The 22,500-nt window shown below is 35.9% G+C and overlaps 1 protein-coding gene across 1 annotated transcript in view; it reads right to left on the bottom strand.

The window, feature by feature from the left end:
• Nucleotides 1–22,500, bottom strand: part of LOC137644477 (glutamate receptor 1-like) — a 1,072,045-nt gene that overhangs the window by 307,190 nt on the left and 742,355 nt on the right. Inside the window, exon 7 of the mRNA XM_068377451.1 lies at nt 9,184–9,348. Within this exon, the coding sequence (XP_068233552.1) occupies nt 9,184–9,348 (165 nt within the window). The remainder of the gene's footprint in view (nt 1–9,183; nt 9,349–22,500) is intronic.

Genomic DNA, 22,500 nt, shown 5'->3' with positions numbered 1-22,500 from the left:
GCCAGTTTTCTCTAGTTTGAGCTTTCAATCAAATACTCCTAGATTCATCATCTCTTACTACACGCTTCATAGTCCTTGGCCAAGTAGGTTTCTGTCTTCCACTCTTCCAGCGCCTTGTGAAGCCCAGCTGAACGTCTCCTTATACTCCTCATCATGAAGTCAGCCGGATATGGCACTCGATTAATCTCTGTTATAGTTCCATTTATAACGCTCTCCTACCCTTTAACTACCAATATCCTTCTGAGACATTGTTTTCAAATCTACAAAATCTATTGGTTATTGTTTCATTGTTATACAATGACTTATGTCCATAAAGAAACACCGCTCTCACTAATATCATGTATACTGTGATATTTATATGTAATTTCAGGCGATTTGATTTCCAAATTTTACTAAACTTAGCTATTGTCTGATTTTTTTTTTTAATCTTTCACTAAAATATAATTCTAAAGACGCTGTATTGAGGATCATAGTTCCTAAATACCTTAACTATTCCACCTATTTAATCCTTTCTCCTTCCAATGATATTTCCTCTTCCATTGCATATTACATTGTCCTCATCTCCGTCTTTCTTCTATTTATCTTGACCGCAACATTATGTGATATTTCATGCGTTCTGGCAAGCAAGTTTTTAATTTCCTGAGGTGTTCCACTAATAAGGACAGCATCAGCAGCATACTCTATGTTTGGTAATATCGTACCACTAATGTAATATAGCCCTTCACCACCATCCCCGACTGTTTTACGCATTACAAATTCCACAAGGAGGATAATCAACATATGTGACAACACATTTCCTCGGGGAACTCCTCTGTTCACTGGAAATTCATTTGCTATGCCCATTAACAGACCTAATCAAATTCTCATATTTCAGAGGAATTCTATGATAAAGCAGGGTTCTCTACGAAATTGGCAGGCACACAGTCCAGAAATGCCATCAAAAGTGGATTTTTATATTCTACGGATTGTTGTACAGCAGGACTCAAAACAAACATCTCGTCAGTGCACCTTCTACCTTTTAGAAATCCTGCTTGTTCATCTCTCAGAATTGAACAACTTAAGAAAATTGTCAGATATTCTCAAGATAATAATGCCCACGTTAGAGATAAAAATCTCACTATTAATTGGTCATGTGCAAAGAAATTGGTTCATTCAAATAACTTATTGGAATGAAACATCATAGAGTCCAGTTTCATAAAAGAAACCTTCGAAAACAACTTGAATATGGGACATGGAATGTATAAACTTGGCGTCTTTATATGTAAAGAGATTTGTAAGCTATATAAAAAGAAAACTTTAACCACTTAATGTATAACTGAGTGTATTGCGAATGATTAACGTTACTGTAAAATTAATATTTACACCCAAGCTACCATACACTGATGGGTATAATTATTTCATATATTATACATAGGTACGTTGGCACTATATTGTTATGTTAGATATAAGTACTGATATACACATAATTGTATATTTATGGTAATTAGGTTATATGTGCATAACTATATATACATGTTAATCATGTGTAAAAATATGTATATGTAAGTGTATGTGTGCGTCAGTATACCTGTATGTGTACTAGTATAGATATTTCTATGTATATATTAAGCATGTGTATATGAATGCTTGTCTGTGTATATGTATATATGTCTATGTATATATTTCTATATATAGATGTGTTTTATACATACATTTAATCTTGCTTATGTATTTATATGGATAAGGCTACCTTTATTGATATAAAGAAATTGTATTGAAAGTCATTTCAAGAATTTACCGTTCATCAAAAAATTACCCGTTTTAGCAGCTGTCTAATGAGGTTTGATCTCCACCCAGTAAACACCTGATGACAGGTCAGGTAGCTGGTATGGGAGCAACATTGTTTTATAAGGCTCTATGTGTATGTCCGTACGTTCATTGTACCTATAAAATGTAAAGAAACCTCTCTGTAGAAGTATCACGAAACTAGTCAGGACTTAATCTTATATTTCATATTTTCATTTTCCCTGTTTTTTTTGCGTATATATATATATATATATATATATATATATATATATATATATATATATATATATATGTATATATATATATATATATATATATATATATATATATATATATATATATATATATATATATATATATATATATATATATATATATATCAGTGGATAGTGGGGAACACCCCAGGGAACCTAAGATTTTAGGTGGTGAGAACATAGGGGGAAAATGGTAATAATGGTTAAACAAACCTTTTTTGGGACATAAAATAAATCCATATCAATTATCTATATCCTATAATACAGGTATAATTTTGCGTTTGTTTGTTGATGTTCTATTAGATAGTTGTTTTCTCTCTCGTTCGTTTGTATGTACTTGCTCCTTTTCTGGATTATATCTTCTGTGCATAAATCACTCCCCCTTTTTTTCGAACAATAGAATTACTCGTTCTCGTATAAGACCTCTTCATTTTTACCAGTTACATTCAAGCACTCTACCAGACTTGACCATTCTAATACCAGATGTATGTATATGTAGATACAATACCAGTATGTCCATATTTTTTTTTCTTTTTTTCTCGTCATTAAAGTAATCCACGAGACTTGACCTTCCTAATACCATTTGTATGTATTCACTGATGCAATACCCACGTGTATATTTGTAATTTTCTTATGTTTAAACTTGTTACAACGTTCGTTTTCAGTCATTACGTCCCTTTCAATGTATTTCCATGAAATAATATTCTTTCCTTCACTTTAACTTAATAATTCATCGTTTATATCTTGGCTGATTCTGACGTACTATATGATATATATTTTCACAAATTTGAACCATCCTGCTTTAGTTTTTTTTTTTTTTTTTTTTTTTTTTTTTGCTGTGATTGCCGTATTACCTTCAATTTTCATACAACGAATACTTGCTCTGGACAGGTTTACTGGCCTAATTTTCTTGACTAACTACTTACTGATCACATCCTTACATACGGAAGTTTACATTTTGCGGTTATGTACCCAACACCCTTATTATGTCTTTTTATCCTCTGGCCACCTCCATTTGTTCCCTTCTTATACGAAAGAAGACGTTGGTACGTCACTTCTTTTTTTTCATCACCTCTGATACAACAGCAATTACTCGAAGACCTGGTAATCCCCAAACAACGAAGTACCAATCATAAGGTTATCCATTATTATTGTTATTTTTTTTTTTTCATATTGAATTTAAGTGACTGTGACTTGTGACGAATAAATCATTGTCAAGGTTTAGAATTATCCCTGAAAATTTTCCAAAAAATTAATAACTAATGGCGGAGAGCGCTCATAACTCAGCATGTATTGCTTGCCTGTACACAAGAGTTTCATGTATTTCTTCTTCCGCGAGCGAAGTGAGCTCACGACGTAGCAAAAACCCTTAGATTTCTCAAAAAAAAAAAAAAAAACAAAAAAAAAAAAAAAAAAAAAAAAAACATTCCTGGAATAATTAACTAAGAAATGATAATCAATGGGGTAATCGTGCACATGTTCCGTTTGCCAGTAGATAGCAGCTCTATATTTTCTGTCTATTTTTGCGAGCGAACGTAGGAGCAAAAACCATTAGATTTCTTAAGATTATCCCTGTTCCTAAGAAATAATATTCAACGAAGTAAACCAGTTAATAATCAATACGGGAAAAGTTTTTTTTTTTTTTCTGTAGTAAAGAGTGTATTCAAATAATGATACTTTGCTTCCTTTTTAAATAAACCATTCCTGTGCTTCCTTAACTTCCCGGTTTGAAGTGTGGGAGGAAGGAGTCTAACTGATTGTTCGATTTGTTTGGCGTTGAAATAAAGGTCAAGTTCAGTGATTGCTCAGTATTTACTGCTGGGATTTTTATTTTTTATTTTTTTCTGTTGTAAGTGTTGTTCCGTCCGTATCTATAACTTTACTTCTTTTCTTCTTATTCCAGATTATGATAGGTAGGGGTCGAACCACATTGCTGGTTGTCCCAAATTGTTCCCCATATCTTTTAAAATTGATTTTGTTTATATGTATATATGATTATTTTGTAATTTAAAAAAAAATAGATTCTTTTTTCAGAAATATTTTTCATAGCTCGAGACGACCTACTATAGACCTGCACTCACCTTATTAAATCAGTGAAAACGTGAACCCTATCCAGAATTAAGGACATAATCTCATATTTCATGGTTATTCACTTAACAGCGGAAAGCCCCTTTCCTCAAGTACAAAAATGCCCCTTCCAGCAAACAAGTATAAGGGCAACATGTACCAAATGTGTACACATCAGCAAGGCTGGCTACCATAATATATTCTCGTCTGTCTATTTTTACCCCGATGTTTTATGCTTTTGACATAATTATTTGTTATCGTTGACACTTTCTGCATCTTTCAACATGATAACTACATAAAAATTTCACTATATGATCGACCTGGCAAAGAAATAATAACATACCTAAAGGAGAAATGCAGCAAACTTTTATTTATGAGTTCCATAAAGAAAAGATAATTCATTCCTGAGAACATCAGAAAAAATTGTGATATTATATGGGAGGCAAAAACGAATAGCTTTTTCGTATATTTTGTTAGGAAACTGTTTATATTCAGGTACTCATTCCGGAAAAAGGTGGGCTACATGAACTGGAAACACTTTCATAGTAATTTAAAAGAGCCCTTTTTTTTTTACTATGAAACTATTTTCTTAAACTAAATGAAACATGAAACACACAGCTTCTCTTAGCCAAAAATGCAATAATCTTAAATCCTGAAATACCAAGCTTTGGGTCTAAAGTCACTCTCCTTATGAAATTTAGACTCCATGCTACTCAAGGTTTCTAAGACTGCTTGTAAAGCAATAGGAGTCACCGTTGAAGAAATAGAAGAAGGTTAAGCCGGAGGTAGTTTTTATACATATGCTTTAAGTATTGTGTCACCCCGATATTGAGGAATAATGATAATAATAATAATAATAATAAAAATAATAATAATAATAATAATAATAATAATAATAATAATAATAATAATAATAATAATAATAATAATAATAATAATAATACTAATAATAATAATAATAACAAATGTGTTTTTTACGTTTGGAAAGAAACATGGTTTGTTCCCTTGTTTTAGTAGATTTAACATTAGGCAGTTTATTCATCTCTGCAGTTAATTGTAAAGGTTACCAATAAATGAAATCGGGAGCTGTGACAATTTATTAGGTAATTTCAGATTTTTTTTTCAATAGTAGGATACGAATTTCCCGAGAAAATCATAATTATATTTTGAAAAATCTAACATCAATGTGTGTATACCAGACAGATTGAATGAATTATTATACAAGGTAAACAGGACAAACACATTAAACTATAAAATAGTTAAACCAACATTCAAGAAAAGTTGTAGTTTTTAACTAGACCACTGAATTAAAATGTAATAGGTTACATACACGTTGAACATAGTCTATTGTATGTCAAAAGTGCACAACTTAAGCATATACCTAAGGAAAGTTATCTCTACTTAAAAGCAAAAAAAAAAAAAAAAAAAAAAAAAAAAAAAAAAAAAAAAACATAACGGAATGATTGTTAAATACACCATTCCTCATTCAGTCAATCAACTAATACTTAGTTTAGATTAAATAATCCATGTGCACTTTTTTCTTATGACCTGAAATGTATGAGATTAAAAGGACAATATTCTAATGGTCAGTCTACACATTTCTTCATTATGAGCGTTCCAGAAAAGTAAATTATTGATTTCCTGACACAATATTATAGGAAAATAATAGGCATTTTGATAACTTAACAAGAAAGCAATGCATGGAATTATTATTATTATTATTATTTATTATTATTATTATTATTATTATTATTATTATTATTATTATTATTATTATTATTATTATTATTATTATTATTATTATTATTACTAGTTAGGCTGTAACCGTAGTTGGAAAAGTTAGATTTTATTAGCTCAATTGTTCCAGGAGAGAAAAATAGCCCTTGTGAGAAAAGGAAACAGGGAAATAGATAAATGACAAAAAAAGAATAAACAATCAAGATGATACATTTCAATAACAGTATCAACATGAAATCAGACAATTCACACATGACTATAAAAACTTAAGAAGAAGAAGAAGAAGAAGAAGAAGAAGAAGAAGAAGAAGAAGAAGAAGAAGAAGAAGAAGAAGAATACAATATTATGAACTATGCCATAAGTTAACTTTATTAGCAACGTAAGTCAACATTTTCCTCTGACACACCTAAAAAAAAGAATAGCTATAACAATTCCCAATTGATTTAAAAAAAAAAGAAAAAAAAAATACGCCATTGTGTAAAATAATTTTTTTTTTTTTTATTGCTTCAGTGAACTGAAAGCTAATATATTTCTGGACGGCATACCTACGAGACTAGATACAGTAAATTTTACTACAACTTGCACATTTTCGATGTATATTTGTCTTGACAAAGCACGGATTTGATATGCCAGTCTAAAGAAATTCATATCCTAATTGTTAAGCGTCAGTATTTGGAAGTGGCAAGCCATAGATAACCTAGATTGAAGCAAAGATGATGCTAAACCGAGGAGAAAATACTTTAGCCTAGAGACTTCAACCTGTTGTGGAGAGTGATGCGATTCCACATGAATTGGAATAAGAGACCCACATAGCCTTTGATATGGAATTTCGGAGATAGCGAGGAAGCTTCACGTCTTATGAAGCTACATCAAACCCCATTGCAACCTTGGAATCTTGAGCTGCATCGGAGAAAGAAGAAAAAACTGCATGGATAGAAGTGCAGAAACTAAAGCATTGCTGAGAAAATATAAGATCATCGAGACCACAATTAGTCATAATGAAAGGCACCGCTCAAAATGGAATAAATTCAGAAATCCATGCAGATAACAAAATCAATTTCCGAGGAAGCGTAAATCAGCCTGCTTTAGACAAGAGATGACGTTATTGAAGAACCAACGTCAATCTGGCTGCCAAATAGGGAATTGAAAGTTTCATGAAATTCTGTATAATATGTATGCTAATAAAAATAATCTTGTATTTTCTTCTTCGTGTTTCAAAGAATCTAAAGCTTTCATTTATCGATTTTCGCTTATCAGTTTCGGTGTTTTTCCAAATATATTGTATAAAGATTTTCACCACCATATCCTTTATATCATAGTGTAATTCCATCATTCAATGTAGTTCTGAAGAAGGGTTACGGATAGATTCGAAAAACGTATCGACAAAAGATGATAAATGGAAAAACCTGGATGTATTTTTCCTGTCATACTGAAAACTATCCGGAGGACAGTTTATTGGGAAATACGCTATCTTTGATTTTTGTACGTCCCGAAGACATTGTCTATTCATTATAATCTTTTAAATGTTCTTGGGTCATTCATGTTCAGCCAGTATCATTTAAGGAAATCTCCCATCAAAACCAGAGGCTTTCCTTCTATGTTTTTATTGATAGCTTCAACTTCAAAGACACTGAATTAATTCATGGACACATCAAGGTCTTCATCAGCAAACTATAGTTAACTACCCAGAAGGTTACCTGCATTTATTTATTTCTATGGTACACCGAAAATACATAAAGTAGACATCTCGCTAAGACCTTTAGTAGCTAGCTGTAATACCCCGCAGACTGATTTACGTACTGGCTGGCTGAGTTTCTTGGCGAGTTGATGGGTACCACCTCTGATTTTATAGGGAAGATTAAGGAAAAGGCACACGTAGGTTGTATGTACAGTCTGTTTGTTTACAAATGTAACTCAGGACTTAGTGCTGGAAAACCCCACTAAACTTGCTTTAGATGACTTTTTTTTTTTTTTTTTTTTTTTTCTTTTTCCAAATCATCATTGCCCTTACATCAACTCTGCGAACTAAGTAGATAATGTGGAGAATCTACTATTTTTGAAATTGAAGGTTCACTTAATCACCAAAAGATGGGATTCTCAATGGATTCTTTTCTTTCCCCGGTTCTGGATAACATAAGTGTAGATTTTTTTTTCAAACTGTATGTTAACATGTTACCCTGAGAAATAAAACAAGAAACTTGGGTATGGTATGTGGATGATATTCTTATTGTATACAAACAAAATGAAGAGGCTTTTAGATAATTACTTTTTTTTTTATATACTGGGTGTTTATATACTCCATAAATAATTTACTCATGATAGAAAAACAGAAAATTTATACCTTTTCTTGATTTTATAGTTCATCGAGAAAACGTGAGTAGGTTATTTAAATTCCTTGATTTCAAAAAGAGCACACATTCCAATCCATATATTCATTTCTTTTCATATTATCATACTAAAGTTGAATTAAGTGTTTTAACAAATCTGCTGCTCCGTGTATATCATCTATGTTACCCTATTTATATTGATAGAAAGATTGAGTTTTTATAAAGCAGCCTACGGCATCTCCGTTACGCAGAATATCTTATAAACAATTATCTCACAGAAGCTAAGAAGAAATATTTTAATCCCTTGGACACAAATGATAAGTATGATCAACTAAAGAAATCGCTAATTCCTTTAATGATATGTATAAATACAAACCGGGATATAACATCGCTTTTCAGTATAGGAAAACTTTAAAGAAGAAACTGATAAACAACAACCCTGGTAAAGATGATGTTGAGATAGGGGTATATGTAATTCCATATAAGGATTGTGAGGAATGTTATATCGGGAGAGCGGATGCTGGTTTATGAGAGATATAGGGGACCTATTACAGTTTGTAGAAAAGGGATTTACCACAGAATCATAGCTCACCAAACTTGAGAGAAAATCCATGTAATCGAATTTAAAAAGGCAGAAATAATTTACAAATGTTATGGTACGGCAATGACGAGAATGACAGGTGGTGTGAATAACGGTTGTAAACATCAGTGAGGCAATATGTAGGTGAAGCAAAATCAGTAATAATAGAAATATATGTCAAGATAGGAGATGTCTCCCCCCCCAACCCCCCTGTTCCTCCTTCAGAGGTGTATCCTCCGCAGATTGTTCAATTAACCAACGGCCAGAAATACCGAAACATTGAGTTGGATGGTGACCGTCGCAACATACCACCCACAAGATCTCAAGAAATTTTAGAGAAGACAATAGGCCTACACCCTAAAACTAAACTATAATTAGGTTTTAACTTGTTTACGAAAAGGAATTATATAGAAAAGCCAATAGTATCACTTACTGATATATATTTAGTTCCTGCACCTGTATACACTTCCGAATTAAGAGAAGACCATGAAGATATGAAAGACTTCACGTATTTACTAGACATATCCACAATCCTGAAACCCGTAATGTTGACAGCTCCAAACTCCTTAGCTTCCTCCTCCCATCTCTCATCCATTACCTAGGGAAATAAAATGTTAACTAGATAAATAGGAATGGCTTCATGTAAATATAAAGTATGATGTATACTTATATACCAGGTTGGTTATTATGTGTATTTAAACCAAAATCTACCGACATCACAAATCTGCATTGACTAACGTTGCAAGAAATCTTGCAAGATTCTACATATGAATAACACATCCCTTCTCTCATTCAGTTCCAATTGGCCAATTACGTCCCAAAGCAATGGTTGCCAAAAAAAAAAAAAAAATCCAAAGTAGAACCAGCCTCAATTGAAAACTGAACCGTAAAACATACAATGTCAGGATCCTGTGTAGGGAAGAAGATCTCGGTGTGTTACTAGAAAAGCTTAATTAAAGTGAAAAAGTAGAATTTAATAGGATTAAGCATAATTAAAAGAACTTGGTAATCCTTTATAGAGTTAAAATATGGCCATGCATTTTGCATCAGAGATCATGAAAGAAACAAAGAAAATGACGTGGGTTTTCTTATTAATAATAATCTTGCAGGCACCATACAAGAATTTTGTAGTACTAATGATACAATTGAAGGAGTAATTATCAAACTAAATAAAGCGTATAGACTAAAGATCATTCAAATATATGCACCAAAATCCCAAACAGAGGAAGAAATATAAACTTTTAATGAAGATCTCTACATATCTATGAATTTGCTTTGCGTGATTTTATAGCTAAAGAAGTAGGTCAAAGGAAGAGGAGAATCACAAGTAAGTAAAATTGGAGTAGGCACAAGAAAAGACATAGGAGACATGCTTGTAGGATTTGTAGAAAGAAATAATCTTAAACTTTTTTTTTTTTCAAAGATAAACATGGAAAAAAGGACATAGAGGAGCCCAAATGGACAAAAGAAACATGATATAGATATTCTTCCTAGCAAAAGAGTTAATTTAGTTAAAGATGTAACAGAGTTAAACAAGTTAAAGTCAAGCGACAATGGGATAGTGAGAAACAAAATTTGTCTATATCTAAGGAAAGAATGAGAAGGACAAATTTTAAGATGAAAAATAAAAATTCGTATAATACAATAAACACTCTTACAGTAAGAAAAGTATGGTATAATCCTTTTACCAATAAAAAATTAGCACTCCTACCTACATGATGAAATAGAAGCAAGTAAAGAAGATATGAAGAGTAATAAAAACTATCGAATCAGCACAAGATATCGATGGACATGTTTCTAAACAAGATCAAGGAAAACTATGAAAAAAGACCAAATACCGAATAAAAGAAAACAGAAAAATCAAAATGAGGGTAAAATCCGAGAGATGATATAGAATTAGCAGCCCTATCCAAAACATTGAAAAAATTAAAATCTGAAGACAAAAATAATCAGACCAAAATTGAGGAAACGATAAAGAAAGAAACGAAGATTTTGAACAGGGTACCATGAGATGTTTGGCTTAAAAACTGAAAATCTGAATGCCAACACAAAAGATAGAGAGATGAAAATAGCAGAGGATTGATCAAATTCTATAAAATAGTGATATAAGAAGTAATTTAGCCATTAGAAATAATAAAACACCAAAGCCGGTACCAAACATAACAGTAGAAATAAATAAATTATTAAAAGTTAAGAAAAGAGGCAATGCATTATGAAAACAATTGATTCAATAGTACATGGAGGAGATATCATAGTGATAAAATTGCTGAACTTGACATCAAATCTCTGTAAGATTCCTCTATACACCTTACTTGGAGGAAGTACAGTATTCATAAAACTATACAGAGATATGACTAGTGAGAAAATCCCAATTGAGAAAGGTGATAGACAGGATACCCCATTCCTCATATATTATTCACAGTATGCCTAGAAAAAGTTTTTGAAAATATAGATTGGGGAACTGTAGAAATCAATATTAAAGGGGAACTAGTAAAAGGTGTCCCACCCAAAGAAAGCATCACCCCTACACTGATTGATTTGCAGTGGCTGCCCATTAAAATTAGAGTTGAGTTTAAAATATGTGTAAAAACCCACCAACTTATCATAAACGGACATCCAAAAGGCCTAAGAGAATATTTACATATTGTGAAGAAAATTAATCGTAGTGATACGAGAATAGTTTCAGATGATTTAAAGTTATTGGAAACTAGATATATGTTTAATGTAGGCTCTAGGGCCTTCAAATAAGCTGCCACAAGACTATACAATAAGCTCGCACTAGACATCTTAAAGACGGAAGATATTAAGGATGTCTTGTCCTCTAAGTGCTTCGATAGTGTGGATTTGACAAAACATTGACCAATATGCGGTGTAGAATATGGAATACCGTGGAATGAATATGCTAAAATGACTGTGTAAGTCCTGTAGAGAGTAGATCTTCCCGGCTCTATGGGGCCAGAAAATCAGCCCTAAAGGCAAGTAAAGTAAAAGTAACTTAGCAACTTGACATTTGCAGGTGACATAGGTCTGTTTAGTGAGTCATGAGAGGAGTTACAAAATATGATAGATTTTCGAATAGATAGAACAGAAATATTGGACTGAAAAGGAATAGGAGTATAGGTAAGATATTGCTCAATAAAAATACAGAGAGAAGAAAATAAGTGTTATGGACGAATATCTGAAGGTTGTTAAGGAATATACTTACTTAGGACAGAAACTGGGTGTTTCTCCAAGATATGAGACCAAACTTAAAACAAAGATAAGCATACAATTTGTATGTTTCCTAGCTATAAAAACCTGAGTAGTTTAGAGGGGTTACTTCTGGTTTGTTTCATGTGGCCAGGCATGAAAAAAATGTATATTGTGTCATACTATGCTGCTCTGCAGGTAGTCAGTATGGTGGTTTATGGTTGTTCCAAGCATCTAGTCGCATCACTCTTCTAGTTAAAGATTTGATAGGTGGCTGACACGGGACCTTTGGTAAATGATGCAGGTTTCTATATCTAGAAAAATACAAAATATACCAAATTTGTAGGTTATTCCTATGTGGATACAAAATTATGAGTCACTTAATAGGCATGCTTTCTTACGTCAGAGAAAGAGTAGGTCTCTGTGGAGTAGTAAGTCTGCCCTTCGCCCCAAGAAGCAATTACCATGGTAGTATGAAGAGGTCAAAGTAAATTATTTGTGAACAGTGTACCTGGCTCGTATGAGGCAGGGCCTTCTGTTCCAATTCTAATAGCTTTACCAGGGTGAAGTGATATGAAAATCAATTGTCTTCTGATATTAATATCTGCAATATATCATCATATATCAGTCAACCAACACAAGGCATTATATCTTGCATTTGGGAGATTTTTAGTGAGGGCTTCAAGTTTGATTGAAATTTCTATATGCTTTTATGCCCCTAAAAACCTTTTTGTTCTTACATGTGATTTGCCATTTTAGAAGTACTCTCGGGATTTCCGTGACAAGGTCCAGCAGATCTGAATACCACTCTGCTACTGGTCACCTTGGGGGCACTGGCATTCCTGTGACTCCTTTTGATGTTTTGATTCAGCTCAAAGTCTGGTGAATCATACAGAACAGTTGAAAGTTGTAAAAGTCTAGACTGTCCGACGGGTGTTGAAATGGATTTTCCATCACTGCTGATTGGTCTGGGACTGGCTAGCATCACACAGGGAATTTTTAAGTCAGGTGGGAGGTAAACATGTCCAGAGACAGAGAATCCCACAAGGTCACAAGTCTCTTTGCCACGACAGGAAGCAAAGACCATTTGAACACAGTCATCCCTGATGGTTCCAATTGTCTGTAATGACGTTTCTCTTCCTGGAGATAAACCTTGCCGAGGGAGAGATGCCCCTAACTGTGTCCATTTGAGGATCTCTTTTGCTGGATTCCATAGCAAGAGAGAGGCTACGGCTCCTTGCTTGAAGATGTATGACCCTACAGTCCAGTTGTCATTCTTCAATACCACTGAGTGAAGTTTCAGAATCTTTGCAAAGTGGGGCAATGCTAGTTGTACCGCTTTCATTTTCAGGAAGTTTTTGTGGAAGCTCTTGTCTTCTTCTGACCATGTCTCCGAGATCTGTTCCTTTCCCAATTGGGCACCAAATCCCTGATGAGACACATCTGTGCACTGCAAAAACTATTGGGGAGGATCCTGAATTGGTGTACTCTCTACCAGGTTCTCCTCCCTTAGACCCAGAGCTGAGGGGGTTTTAGTTATGCTTTCGAGGCTATAATGTTTGGAATTTGTTAATTAGCCAAAATCTTATGACAAATTACTGTATAGCCTGTGAGGTACGAGAGACAGACCATAGCCGAGTGATGCTTTATCTCTGAGACGGGCAGAGTACATTGACCTGTGTGGATAGCCTTGTAGCAACCTGCTGGGCAAGTGACTGACCAATCGAGAATAGGTGAAAAATGTGTTTTCTGATATTGTCATTTCTTACCAAAATTTGCCTCGTGGATTTTTCAAAAAAACTTTTTCTAGTAAGTAACCCTTAAAATGATATAGTAGTATGTTTGTATGTACAAGATGTTGGGTTACTACATAATATAAGATATAATGAGTTAATGCAATTTATCAATTGTTAACTCATATATACAGAACCCAATTATCAAAAGGAAATTAACGAATCCAATGCAATATTTCTATTTTTATGTTATAATAATCTAAAAGAATTATTGAAAATCAAGTTAACTTTTTTTATTTTCGGCTATTATCATTTCATATAGTTGGAGTGAACATTATATTTCCTTCACAATCAAATATATAATGTATCATTGTGGCATTTTTGTTAGTTTGCGTCAAATCTAAAATGATACATTGATTTACGAAATTTAACTTTGATATAAATGGCAAAAATGGCTGTAAATAGATGTTCATTTGGTTACAGTTATCATGGATTCATTCACCACAAAACCACAATTACATATATTATTTGCTAATTCAAAATAATGTGGCATACATTATGGTTCATGAATGCGATTCAATAAAATATTTTGTAACATAGCATATTAGTATTAATGAGTCATTTGAACTTTTTATATAGTCAGTCTGGTTATTTTAGCATATATATATATTTTTTTTTATAGTTCTGTTGCCAGAAAGGAGATCTAGCTTTTGGTTTTCCATACCGGGTAATTTAGTTATCAACCCCAAGTTTGGCAAATTCATAGCAAAACTTGTCATATTTTTTCATTAGTGCAAATTGATGCTGAGTCTAGTATCTTAACACACACTGGGTTTCCCAACTGCATTTGTCATGTGGAACAAAAGGAAGACAAGGACAATAGTGCCATAGCTTATGACAACAATGTTTTTGTCTGCAGATATTTCCAATACTTTTGGCAAATGGAATATGAGTCATGCTTCTGCTTCTTCGTGTTGAAACTGTAGATGATAGATTTCTTCATTTGTAACTTTTCCATCATGTTCTGCGAACTTGTAGCAAGTTGTACCGAGAGTCAGAAGCGCTTCCTAACCAACATGAATATCAGCATTAGATTCGTTTTGTCATTCTCATGACAAAAATCTGACGAACGTAATGTTTAGTGTCATTCTCTAGGTGGCATCTGGTCTTGATCAGTTATGGTAAAAGCCATCTCATTCTGACCACGTGTGACACGTTCTGCTTGCTTTTTGCATGATATCCTTTATGCAGTCTGAATGAGAGAGAGCAATATTTTACCGTCTGTATGTGGGATGTTGTGCAGTAGGCTTAAAGGGTTTAAAGGTTTTACACGAAACTCATGAATGGCAGAGGCAAGGGACAAAAACATTGTCCTATCAAGCAGGACTATGCGCAAGAGACAGACAATATATACGTATAATCAGCGACCATGACCCCCCTAAACCCGACTTATGACCAAGGAGATTCAGGCCATGGCTGCAGATGACTCAGCAGATAGACCTAGAGGCTCACCCAATTCCCCCATCCTTAACTCACAAGAATGGTGAGGGTGCCATGACCATAGGAACTAAAGAGTTTGAGCGGGACTCAAACCCTAGTGTGATGTTCATCAGTCAGAGACGTTACCATAACGGCCACCACAACCCTAAGAATGTTGGCCAACAAGAGTGACATCAGTATATGTCAATGGAATACTATAGCGAAATTCCTTGAGTTTGTGTATCAATTTTTACCTTTCGCTTTTATTCATAGGTCCTTTTGCATGCGCCATCAAAAGAGGAATAGATGTTAAAGGTTTGGACAGAATCTTAGACATGTTAATCTTATCCATGATACTGATGTAAAATATATGTCAACACAAATCCAGTGTCCTACGTACCTAAACATAACTCTTGGTTGTTAGCTTTGACTTGAGTCTTCACTACAGCAGTGGCAATTTTTTTTTTACCTTCCTTCTTGGAATAGGGTTTTTCGACCTACGACAGTCTCCGTGACGTTATTTTGTGAACTCTTGCTTGCACATTTTGCCTTTTAGAGATACTAGAAGATCATTCTTGATTTCCTCATATACTTAATTTCTAGTTACTACATGATATTGAAAGCGTTCATAGTAAGATCTATGTGTGTGGTGATTTTAGTTATGTTCTCGTTGTCTATCCTGACACGGTAGGACTGAAGGAATTTTGGGACATCTTCCCTCTTCAAGTGAAACATAGATAAATCCAAGTCATTTTTCAGGCATGGCTAAATTTCAAAAAGACATTGACATTTGATATATTATCTTGAACTGTGTGATATTCGTGTGTTTATCATATGATAAACTCAGGCCAGTTCTGTAGGCACGGCCACATCTCAAAAATACATGGGGAGATTTGATAAATATCATCCAGAACTGGGTGGTGCTCCGGTGTTGATCAAACAATGTGTTTTCACTGTAAGTTAAATAGTTTTCTGATGATTCTATATCATGTGAGGTGTCTGCACCAAGTACCTTCATCGTATCCAAGGGTCATGAAGTAGGTTATGCATATTGAGAATGGATCTGAAGAGCAGTATCTGGAATACAGTATATATAACGGATTTTGAGCGAAGCGAAAAATTTATTTTTGGGTGAGATAGCCATATCGTCCTGATGGATGTTCCTTAAAGTAGCTTCCTAAGGGATATATGTACTACAGTGATATTCCCAGAGAATTTTACCTTTAGGTATCCAGAATTCTAACTCCTGGCGCGAATATCCTTAAATTTTCTCTCAAGGATATCGCATAATATCAGGGACGTATTCTTGACACGCCCGATAGCAATCTGCACCCCTAATAGCGTTTACACTTCGAGGAAGTGTGGCAAAATAAAAGGGAGGCGTATCAAGGCTACCCCGTTCTCGTACTACTATTGAGTATGATAACAGCGCCATTCCCACGATGGCGGACATTCCTTGTAGCATTGAGCATAGTGTTACAGATACAGTACCACGGGGAGGGGATAATGTGAAGATCTTTTCTTTTTAGAAGAGATGGGTGGGTCCATCAGGACGACATGGCTATCTCACTCAAAAATAGATTTTTCGCTTCACTCAAAATCCGTATTTTGGGCTCAAGCCCTGTCGTGCTGATGGAAGCATACCAGAGCATTAGTGTATCTGTGGATTTTCATCAGTGCCTCAACCTTATAGCAACCTTTTCTATGCTCATGGGGACCAATTGAGACAAGTGACATCACCGTTATTCGTCATCATCACTAATGATAAACAATGTTAGTGGCTCCTGCCTTCTACAGGGATGAGTCATCTAGACAGTAGAAAAGGGGTCTCGAGGTTAAAATATATTGTATGACCAAACATAAGTATATACTAAATATACAAATAGTCTCTTAGTTGTATATTTGCTGAATTAACATCAGTGTCTCTTATATCTATATTTATGAGCATACAATTATATGAAGAATACTTACTTTGGTAAGTCAAAGAACTCTGGTATGTATACATACAATTGTCTGGCGAAAGCAGACACACTACATTCTAATAGACATTTATTCCTAATAAATGACTAAAAGGGATGGTTAGTAAAACGAATGTAGTATGACAATGGGATTATACCTGTAACGAGTACAAAGACTATATTTCTTTCTTAAAGGGAAGAAATGATGAGTGCCACTCTCAGACTGAAGAAAATTTATAAAACAATTTCTCTTCATAATTCTTGTACTGGTTACTTCTATCTGCAGTGTGTACTACGTACACCGGCATTAGTTCTATCTGTATAGTTCCAGACCTGGGATTTTGAACAGAGCTAGTGTCACCATGGTAACACTTAATCAAGAGAGGTCACACCTAAGAAGGGTGACCGCTTCTCCCTTTAATTGACAGTCACAGTCAATTAGCTGTTCATCGTAGAATTAGACAGCAGGTTAAGTATTCTACCCAACGTCACCACATGCTGCTTCAGAACATAGACTTGCTTAGCGTAGTGTTTGTAGAACACTCTAGATGATTCTCACCCAGTACATGTGCGAAGACATGTGAGGTCCCAAGCTATTAACTGTTTACCAGAGTAATTAGGGGGCAGGTTTTAATACACTACCTGCCGCCACACCAAAGTATTTCAGTTCATGCACTTGTTTTGCATAGTGTTTGTAAAACACTCTGGATGATTTCCATCCTGTGTATGAACGAAGACGCTCAAAGTCCATATACTGAAAGAAGTTCAGTGATGAAGCAATCTTTCTCGTATCATGACCTGCGGGAGTAGTGTCCGGATCCGCTCTACGAATAAATTACGTGAGCTTCGCCCTTAGTTGTTTCATGGATAATTTTGATCCAGAAGTTTCTCCTTTAACGAGCTGTCCTCCCATGAAGTCTGAAGTTCTACGAAGATAGACCTTAAGACACTCTACAGGACATAGAGAGACATCTTCCTTTGGAGGGCAGATTTTCCAGGGACCCCATCTCTTAGTGGGTAGCTCGTTTTTTAGCGAGAAAGGATGGACCAGGAAAGAGATTCAGTTCTCCCACTTCCATGAAATGAGTGTGACCCTCATCTCTGGATAGGGCCACTATTACACTAACTTTAGCCCCAGAGGCTATAGCACATATAAAGATAACCTTTTGGGTTAGATCCTTAAGAGAACAATCTTCATTGTTCACAGATGAGGCATAATGTAGGATCTTGTCCAAAAACCAAGAGATGGGCTTTGATGGTACTGTGGGCCTAAGCCTAGCGCATGCCTTCGGAATCTTATTAAAGATTTCATCAGCCAGATCCACTTGAAAAGCATATAGGAGAGGCCTAGTCAAGGCTGACTTGCACGTATTTATCATATTGGCCGCCAGACCTTGGCTATGAAGGTGGACAAAGAAGGACAGTCAGAAGTTCATTTAAATTTCTATCGGTCCTTTTGCTCTCACAAACGCAACCCACTTTTTCCAGGAAGAATCATATTGTCTTTTAGTTGACTTAGCCTTGTATTCTTCTAAGAATTCTATATTGTCTTTTGAGATCCCAAATCTTTTTCTAACCGCTAGAGTAAGAAAATCATGAAATGAAGGGTTTGGGTTTTCTGTGATAAAACGAAGGCAGTTAATTTCTGAACCATCGGAAATAAACCTAGGATCAGAGCTAGGACCAGCCTCATCTTCAAGTTCTTCACATCATCTATCGGCCTTACTAGAGGATCCTCGTATGGGGCTACATATCGAGGTAGTGACGAAGAGGTCGAATTGCAGTTCCGGGACTTGTTCCCAACTGGGAGGGAATAGGTCTGCGTCCATGGACCATTCCAACTCTATCGGCTTGGACTGAAATAGAGCATCCACTGTCACCTTGTGGATCAGTTGTAAATGAACTGCTGGCAGGTGCCATCCCTTTAAGAAAGGGATGTATAACTTCACCTAGACTGTATGAGACGTTCAATTTTGACGTCTTATTATCGCTTCAGTGTTCCAGATCAGTTGTAGGAAGTCTGATCTATATGGAGGGGGCTTCCCCACTCATGATAGGACTAGCAGAGTCTTGGGACTTTCGTGCTTCAATTTTTGTTAGAAAAGCAATTAAAGAGGGACCGATATCAGTCATTTTTTAACTCTTCAAGCATTTGATGCGTATTTTCTCCAGGCTCTTAACGCATCTTTCCGCTGTGCTCTTTACACTAGGCCTGTCACTATTGTGAACTGGGGAAAGTTTAGCGCTTGTCCCTGTTGGCGTCTTGGAAATCTGATTGATTACCTGAGTTTCTTGACAGACCTCGAGAGTTCCTTTTATATTCCCAAGGGAAAGGAGAGTTGATGTGACTGTGGGCTTCAATGGTTTTTCAGCCATTGAAACCCTTGAGCTGGAGAAAGTCGAGACTTCTAGAAGCTTATCTTGCATCCGTGAAGTCCCGGGAACCGGGTCATTTCCTTGGATGCACATTGGCCAGCCACTTCGGGTGCTGCCCACCCCAGCCTCTCGTTCAGGTATATAAATGCCTGAACCTTTTCTAGGCTTGACTTTGACATGACTAAGTTTGCCAATCCTATGAAGATACTTAGGACTGTGAGTCCGACACGTATCTTTCCAAGGATGAATGTTACTATCTGTAACTTGAATTCCAGATAGGAGGAAATGTCTGACAAGACTACAAACACCCCTACTCGGGACAAGGTCCATATATTCGGAAGGATTAACATTCAGAACTCGCTGTTTTCTATGAACTTGTTGAATGGCGACAAGTTCAGAATGACTCAGAGATTTCTTGAGTCCTTCTCGTGAACACAAAACAGCCTTCCCTGGAACTCAATGGGCTATAGTTTTCTTACCACCTGTATGCTCTATAGCTCTCAGGTATACTCCTCCAGGAGGATTTAGAATTGTAGGAGAAAGTAAGGAAATGATGGTGGGGACATTTCTGATTCCCATCAAGGGCACATCTTGAATAGGCATTGGACCGAAGGATCGAAGGTCCTGCGATCCTGAAGGAATGTTCCTCCTAGCAGAAGCGTCTTCATGCTTCGAATAGTCAGTAGGTTTAGACTTTTGACCATCTGCCTGTGGCATCGTGGCCACTGGAATAGTGGGATGTTGTTGAGCAGCCCGGATATTTCCAGCATTTTCAATCTTCTTTTTAGGTTGGGGACCCACAACCATGGAAGATTTTCTCTTTGAAAGGATGCCCCATTTTTGGAAAAGACTTATGTTCTCCATGGTGGCGTTCTTAATTACTTTCTTAATTACCTCGTGTGGGAAGAGGTCTTTACCCCAGATGATGGAAGATATTAGCTTCCTCGTTTCGTGTTTCACTGTTGCAGCAGCGAACACAAACTCTCTACATGCTCTCCTAGCCTTCATAAAGGTGTAAAGGTCCTTCACTAAGGTAGCCATATGCATTTTGGCTATGACCATGAGCATGTCTGGGGTATTTTCGTAGGTTGAACACAACTCTGTGTAGTTTTGTAGAGAAAGGGAGGTCGTAAGTCTCTCCTTTGTCTCTTGTTCATTATGCAAGAGCAACTCAGATAATTTAGGGAGACATACCTTGAATTGTCGACTTGCGACATCCGCGTCTAATTTTCCTATTGAAAAAGTCAAATGGACTTCTTTCCAATCCTTTTCCTGTCCGGGAAAAGCTGGTGACAGAGGCTTGCACTCTTCGAGTGTGAGACATGGCTTACCCGCCTCCATCGCTTTGGCAACAGATATAAATGCCTTCCCCGTAAAGGGGAATGAGAGTGAAAAAGGAGCAAGAAAGGAAGGGTGTCTGTTATTCAGTGAGAATACCTTCGACTCTGAATAACCCGCCTTTTTCAGACTACCTGAGAGGATAGTCTGTGCCTTATTATGGACGAGGATCATGACCTCCTTTGGTTCTGTTCCTTTCCTTGAATTTGGTTCGTACTTCAGTCGAACCCAACAATTAGGGAAAGCATCAAAGCTTGGCCAAAATGGATTTTTGTCCAAAGGAACAGCACCCATTTTCTCTGAGTTGTAGAGATTGCAATTTAAAATCGGCATCTGCTCCGCAAACCTCCAGGGATTAGTTTTGGAGCAAGTTGGTAGGTCTTGATCCATGGGTCTTTTAACTGACCCCTGGGAAGCGAAAAGAGAAGCTTTGCGAGGCTCTATCTTGTGTTTTTCTTCCTGTTTTTAGTTTTGTTTACGAAAGCCCTCTATGTGATTCTTCAGTTGGATACATAATTGTACCCTTTTTTCCAATAGTGGAGTAGAAGACGAAGATGTCGACATCGATGGCTCTATAGCCGGCATAGGCAGAGGAAATTCCGACACAATATTTTTCTCTTCTACCTTGGGGCACTTCTTGCCCTCAATCCCAAAGGTTTTCTGGCCGTCAGGGGATGCAGTTGGCTCCTGAGGCACTACTATTTCCTTGCTTGCTTTTGGAAATAGTAGCTTACGCATGCTATCAGTAGGTAGGAAGGGTCCCGGAGAGATTTTTTGGGAAGCCTCTCATCCAGATGCGTAACTTGTATTGAGCTGCATCCCTAGTCTCCAGAGACTTGGGATTTTTAAAACCTTCGGACATTAATGTCCAACATATATTGCAAACCTGTGGGTTCCAATAATGTAGGGATCTGGAAATAATATTTCAAGGGGCACGAAACCTGCAAGTATTATGACCGTAAAAATACTTACTCGGCCTTGCAGAGGACTGCAGCACAAAGTATCTGGTGTTCCTCCTGTAAAGAAAGGCAAACCAAATGAGTATACAAAGGATTATCTCCCTGATAATCAACATGCAAAGGTCATCTACAACAGAATAGCTTAGGATAGTAAGCTATAAAGGGATAGTAGGAGATACATACATATGTACCCCCGTGATCAAATGCTGTTACCTCCCCTCGGTATCAACTATAGGGAGATTCCTCTATCAAGTAACTCCGAGTAGAAGGGCTCTTACCCCTTAGGGGTAGAGAAGTACAAATTCCCTGTCCCTTTATATTGTTAATACTGAGGGGTCAGGATGACTGATTCTCAAACAGAATATTGAAGAAAACTATTCATTCAATATATGAGCGGTACCAGCGGAATGCTCGTACAAGGGTACCCAAAGTATGTTAGAAATTACTACTGTATAATGATACTGAAGTTTTCTTTTTGTAGTAAGTCTATAATGCAATCTACTGGCTACTGTACATCATGTATTGTAGTGTATTCATTATGCTGCCTTCATAGTAGCATATGACAGTACAGTCCATCTAGCATGAAGCCAGTTGGACTAGGGATATTAAAGACATATATTTGTATATCCCACTCAGCCTATTTGGTGTAGCCTTCCTTACAATATTAAAATATAGAGTTTCCTGATAAGGGAGACTCATGGATAGAGGCTCTACCCTT

Source organism: Palaemon carinicauda, chromosome 7 (assembly GCF_036898095.1).
Source record: "Palaemon carinicauda isolate YSFRI2023 chromosome 7, ASM3689809v2, whole genome shotgun sequence".
In the NCBI taxonomy this organism is placed as follows: domain Eukaryota; kingdom Metazoa; phylum Arthropoda; class Malacostraca; order Decapoda; family Palaemonidae; genus Palaemon; species Palaemon carinicauda.
Note: the sequence above shows the minus strand (reverse complement) of the source record. Positions and strands in the feature narration are given on the sequence as shown.